Source organism: Salvia splendens, chromosome 21, assembly GCF_004379255.2.
Source record: "Salvia splendens isolate huo1 chromosome 21, SspV2, whole genome shotgun sequence".
NCBI classification, from domain to species: Eukaryota; Viridiplantae; Streptophyta; class Magnoliopsida; order Lamiales; family Lamiaceae; genus Salvia; species Salvia splendens.
The window spans coordinates 526,364-532,874 of NC_056052.1; the positions used below are offsets into that span (position 1 = coordinate 526,364).

The following is a 6,511-nucleotide window of genomic DNA, read 5'->3' on the forward strand; positions in this document are numbered from 1 at the left end:
GTCGCGCCTGGATAAGGCGTCCGCCACACGATTTGCAGCCCCTTCCTTATACTCGATAGTGAACTTGTATCCCATCAGCTTCCTGACGTAGAGATGTTGCTTAGGGGTTTGAATTACCTGCTGGAGAAGTTCTCGCAAGCTTTTCTGATCGCTGCGAATAACAAATTCACGCCCTAATAATTACTGTCGCCATTTCTGTACCGCCTCCACGATAGCATATAATTCCTTGTGATAGGTAGAGGCGCTTCTCCGTCGCGGCCCAAGTTTCTTACTAAAGAACGCCAAGGGATGGCCCTCATGCATAAGTATTTCCCCAATGCCGATATCTGATGCGTCAGTTTCCAAATAGAAAGTTCGAGAGAAATTCGGGAGGGGAAGGACGGGTGCAGCTGTCATAGTCCGTTTCAGTGCCTCAAAACTAGCGGTTGATGTCTCCGTCCAGGAGAAAGAATCCTTTTTAAGCAAGTCTGTAAGAGGAGCAGCAATGACCGCATAATAAGCAATAAAACGGCGGTAGTAGCCTGTCAACCCCAAAAATCCGCGGAGCTGCTTTACGGTAGTAGGAATAGGCAAGGCAACCATAGCGTCAATTTTTGATGGGTCCGCCTTCAGCTGGCCTTCCATGACCAAATGTCCCAAATAATCCACCGCCGTACTACCAAACGAGCACTTGGAGATTTTACGGAAGAATTGGTGCTTCTCCAGAATCACGAGAACTTGATCAAGGTGAACACTATGCGACTCCAAAGTCAGGCTGTAGACAAGAATATCATCAAAGAAGATGATAACGAACTTCCGCAATAGAGGTTGGAAGATACAGTTCATGGTCGGTTAAAATGTAGAAGGTGCTTTGGTCAGGCCAAACGGCATTACCAGGAACTCGAAATGCCCATCATGAGTGCGGAATGCCATCTTATATGTATCTGTTTCATGCATCCTGATCTGGTGATATCCCGAACGGAGATCGAGTTTGGTGAAAAAACGGGCAACCCCTAGCTCGTCAAATAATTCATCTGCGGTTGGTATAGGGAAGTGATCTGGGACCATGGCTATGTTCAACGCTCTGTAATCAATGCAGAAACGGAACGTCCCATTTTTCTTGCGAACCAAGAGTACTGGGGAGGAGAATGGACTGTGACTGCGCTGGATTACTCCTTGATCCAACATTTCCTTGACTTGTCTCTCAATTTCATTCTTCTAGAAATAAGGATACCTGTAAGGATGAATATGCACCGGTTTGAAATTTGGTAGGAGGTGGATATGGTAATTGAACTGTCGGGCCGGAGGTAGGCTGACGGCCAACTGAAACACCCCCGCATGGGCCTTGAGGACCGCCGCAACTGCCGACGGTAAATTCAGCCGAAAATCTACCCCAGTATCGGTCTGGCTCTGGTCCGGCGGCGGAGCTACCTGCACCAACTCATAAAGCTCAAATAATGTTGCGTAGGACATCAGCGAAGCCAGGGAATTAAGCGAGAGCTGCTTCTGTGACTGGGATACGCCCGTGAGAACAATCAAATCATTGCAGCGGGTGAACTCCATGGACCTCTCAGTATAATCAGTCATCACCCGGCCCAAAGATTCTAGCTACTCCATGCCCAAGATAACGTCCGGCCCATGGACCGGTAAAATATGCAGATCAATTGAAAAGAGGGTACCCTGCAAGACCAATTGGGTGTTCTTGCTCATGTGGGAGCATAATAATGATTCCCCGTTCCCACATACACCCGGAATGGTTTAATCTCGGTCAATGGAAGGTGGAGTGTATCTCCAATCCGGGGATGCAAGAAGTCGTGAGAGCTCCCTGTGTCTACAAGCACTGAGACTGGTGTAGACTCAATCGTCCCAGCCAAAGTAAGTGATTACGATCGTCGTGTCCCCTCAAAGGCATGTAAATGAGATAGATTAGTGGTAATTAACTCCTCCTGCAATTCGGTTTCTAACTGCTCCAATGAATCGTCCTCGTCATCCTTGACACCCATATAAGCCAGGAAGCGGTGTGTGCAGACATGGCCAGGCGCCCATTTTTCGGGGCAATAATAACAGAACTTGCCGGCAGCGCTCAGACTTTTCCGCTGTGGACAGACGGATGATGGGCGTTTTAGACGTCTCTCCAGGTCGTCCCGAGAGATGAACATGCTTGCTGCCCAAAGTCGGCGATGCCTGGCTCGTGGGGGCCTGTGGTGTCGGGACAGACTGCTGCCTATTGTCACGTGGCTTCCATTGGCGACGCGGAAAGCTAGGCAGTGGTGTTGACAAATCTGGGCAACAGGCTGCGATCTGCATAGCCACAACAAAAGCCCCTGCCAGAGTCGGGGTCGGTGCAAGAGGACCTCATCCTTTATTGGTTGCTTCAGACCGGCAACATACAAATCAAGTAAAATATGGACAGGTACCCCCACAGTCTTATTCTGCAATTTCTCAAAAGCTAACTAATAGTCAGCGACCGTACCTGTCTGTTGCAGCTTCTTAAGGAGACCGATGTGACTGACGTAGCAGTCAGGATCAAAGCGCCTTCTCACGTAGTCCAAGAACTCAAACCAGGTCACGTGCTCATGGCTCGAACGATAATTCCAAATCCAGTCGGCGACATCTGGGTTAAAGAGCATAATGACATAATGCAGGTGTTGCGCCTCCGGAGTACCAACATGGTCAAAATAAACTGAATCCCTCGAATCCAGTTATTCACCTATGTGCCGTTGAAACGTGGTGGCTGGATCTTGGTGTGGTGTTGATCTTGGGCGTTTACGCCGAATAGAGGAAATTACAAATAAGTTCGAACTCGGCACCTCATATAATAATATCTAAGCTCCTTGCCGCTAGGACAAAGGCTATGGACTTTATATGTGAGGATATTGAATGGCCCATACATGCTAGATCTGTCCATGCAATTAGGATCGCTCTACAGTTAGCTAGGTGGTTCATAAGCATGTCTGTAGCCCGCGCGCGTCACTCTTCTACAATGACATTATTTTGTGCCGTTATAATTACTCATCTTAGATGTCATTATCTTGTGTGAATATGCTGACCCATATGTTTGGTTGGCCCCAAATTTTTGGGTATATGAACATATAGTGAATATGATGACCCATATAAAATCGTATTAATATATTTACAATTGCAAATGTTTTACACAAAATTACAGTAATATTGAGCACAAACAACATATTAATACAAAACTGTATACATGAATGCATTAATCTTACTGATGGCTCAATTATTAGACGGATTTTGTTAAGGAAGGAGTTCCTCAACATTTAGTATTCGCGTGGAACGTCGCGGGAGCGGTTGCCCGTCGATAACTCCGGCGTCGCAACTAGGGTTTGTTGCGTTTTGCACAAGAAAAGAAAAGTTACGTGAAAATATTTTATTTCTTGAGAAGGGAAATAAAATACACTCGTATTTATATCTAGGGACCCTAGGGTTGATTCGACCTACGATCCGGGAAAGAATCAACGAAGAAAACCCGGAAAGGAACTTAACATCCGCTCAACGAATAATTAAAATAAAAATACTAGTTTTAAATATAAATGTTAATTACTAGACTCAAAAAGAAATAAAATCCTTGCGCCTAATGCGAGACATAATCAGCATAGCGATCGGGCCGTTTCGCTTGCCGCCGTGCCGATCGCTCCCTCCGTGCTGATCCTGCTTGTTGCTGCTCTCCTTGCTCCCGTCTATCAAAGTCAATCTCTTCCTCCTGCTGCTGTTCCATCTCCCTTAACCTTGCTGATGGGCGTTCCGTAACAGATTTATGTTCTAATTGGATCCGACAACGTGTTGATTCGCAGTCAAAATCCAGTCTTATTTTTTAAACACTGGTACGATATAATCTTATATATATACATAATAGTTCATAGTCAAATTAAAATGGAAAGACCTAACAATCACGTGGAGTAGCTACAACAAGCAAAGGACACTTTTTCTGGGTTGTGATTCCACTAGATTCACTCACATCTAACTCCTTCATTTTCGGTCCATTAGGCAATCTAAAATCGAACTTGTGTACCAACTTGGCTAAGGCAAGCTCATCCACCGCCACCGCGAATGTAATACCCGGGCAACCCCTCCTGCCTGCCCCAAACGGAATAAACTCAAAATGCTGACCTCTAAAGTCTCTGCTCGTCTCAAGGAATCTCTCCGGACGAAATTCCTCAGGATTTTCCCACAGTGATGGGTCCTTTAAAATCGCCCCAACATTAATCATCACACGCGTACCAGATGCAACGTCATAGCCCAATACTATTGTGTCTTGAGTTAATTCACGACGGATCAACAATGGGATCGGCGAATGCAACCTTAGACTCTCCTTTATCACTGCTGTCAGATAAGGCATTTTCTCCAAGTCTTGCTCATCAATTTCATCCTTATTTCCAGCTACTTCTCTCACTTCAGTTTGTAAAGTTTTCATTGTTTCTGGATTTCTTATGAGCTCCGTCATCGCCCATTCAAGAGCTATATATGTAGTATCATTTCCAGCACCAAACATATCCTGCAATAAAAATATTCACCCAAACAGGGGCAGCCATAATATGAACATACCAAAACATTTCTATAGGAATTAATACAAAAACATGCATATTGTAAAAGTATTCATACCAAAACGATAGCTTTGATAGTATCATCTTCAATAGGAGTGAGACTTGCATTCTCTCTCTGAAAATCAAGCAATATGTCCACAAAATCCAGCACACCACCATCTCCCTCTTTCCTCTCCCTTACTCTATGTTCTTGAATCACAACCTCCAAAAACCTATCCATCTTCTCAGCAGCTCTCTCTACTCTCTTATCCAAACCATCAAACCTTCTCATCCATCTCAGGCAAGGAATGTACTCCCACAAAGGTAAAATCCCCACCAGCTCCCCAAACTCACCAAAAATCCCCTTGAAATCACTTTCCAAACTATACTTCTTCCCCAGCGCCACCCTACAGATCACGTCGATTGTCAACGACTGAATGACATCGCTCAAGTTCACGGGCTTTGAAGAAGCACCCAACCTTCTAATCCTGTCGACCATGAGAGAAGTCTCTTCCTCCCTCACGCCGCGATAAGATTGAACACTTTTGCTGCTCAGCAGATGAAGCACGCATATGCTGCGGTTCTGCCGCCATAGTTCTCCGTACGGTGCGAATATCACATCCCGGTTGTTGTAGAACAGCCGGCTTGCGATGCTGAGTTGGGGCCTGCTTGAGAAGATCAGGTCCTGGTTTTTCAAGATCTCACGCACAGCCTCAGCCGAGGAGGCGATAAGAACGGGGACTTTGCCGAAGTGGAGAAGCATGAGGGGGCCGTGGCGGCGGGAGAGTGACTGGAGGGATCTGTGGGGGACTGAGCCCAGCTGGTGGAGGTTTCCGATTAACGGGAGCTTTCGTGGAGACGGAGGCAGGCGTTTCCGGGGCTCTGGAGAATGACTTCGGCGCCATTTGTGGAGGAAGAAGAGGAAGAGAGATGTGGAGAGTAGCACAACCAAGAAATGTGAGAAGAAAAGCATTTTTGGTTTGGAGAGACTAATATGTGAGGAGAAGCAAATGGCAAAGGGTGTTTTGTAGATGCATTCGATTAGAAAGTCAACTGAAATTAATAATTTGATTAGAAAGTCTACTGAAAATATTTTGATATTTTTCGAAATCGGATTAGCCTTGTAATACGTTGTTGAGATTATGGTTGAGATTCAGTGTTCCATAATTGATGTTTCATTCTCCACGCTATGAAATTAATAATTGCAAATTAATACATTAAATAACTCAAATAAAAAATATTAAATAATAAAATTAGACAATTTCTTTGATGAGACCTTCGAGTTATCCGTAAATTCATTTTTTACTAGTATAAAACTGTCTCCTCTAGTATTCTCAGAATTCATCCGATCATAGAGTAAGTAACATAGAATAAGAATTTAATATGCTAGAGATTGCACTGAGTCACTAAGTCTAAACATATCAATTTTATCAAATAAAAGTTATAACAAAATGTGAAAAATAATTATATATCATAATACGGTACAAAATTCAACTAATGTAAGTATACAAAATTTAAATTAACAGAAAAAAAGTCATAAAAACATGTCCAAAATTAATAAATTTGGCCACCAAAATTAACTGGGTCACTTTACCTTGGTTCGGAACCCTAGGCTATAAGCCTATAAGAACTAATGCCTATCCGTCCAAAAAAAATTACCACAAGTTTATTTTAGCCTAATTATTAAAAAAGAATTGTCGCTCTCTATTTATTAGTGTAACCCCGCCGCTCCCCCAAATATTGTCTCACTTTGATCCGACACGGGTTTTAAGAAATATAATGAAAAGTGAGTTGAAAAAATTAGTAAAATTGTGGGTACTACTTTTATATATTAATTTTATATTAAAATGTGCGTAGAAATGAGTTAGTGGAATATGTGGTCCACTTCCAAAAATGGTAAAAAGTGAAATGAGACAAATTTTGCGGGAATAACGAAAATGGAAAAATGGGATAAACTTTTAGGGATGGAGGGAGTAATTCGCAAAAGCAAA

The 6,511-nt window shown here is 43.5% G+C and overlaps 1 protein-coding gene across 1 annotated transcript; it reads right to left on the bottom strand.

Annotated features, from left to right (window-relative positions):
* Window positions 1–3,352: 3,352 nt before the first annotated feature.
* LOC121784010 (cytochrome P450 71A6-like) lies at window positions 3,353–5,607 on the bottom strand. The gene is made up of 2 exons (XM_042182190.1): window positions 4,600–5,607; window positions 3,353–4,492 (listed from the first exon to the last, which is right to left on the bottom strand). Exons 1-2 carry the CDS (start codon window positions 5,491–5,493, stop codon window positions 3,881–3,883), a joined length of 1,506 nt encoding a protein of 501 aa, XP_042038124.1. The 5' UTR covers window positions 5,494–5,607; the 3' UTR covers window positions 3,353–3,880.
* Between the last annotated feature and the right edge of the window lie 904 nt (window positions 5,608–6,511).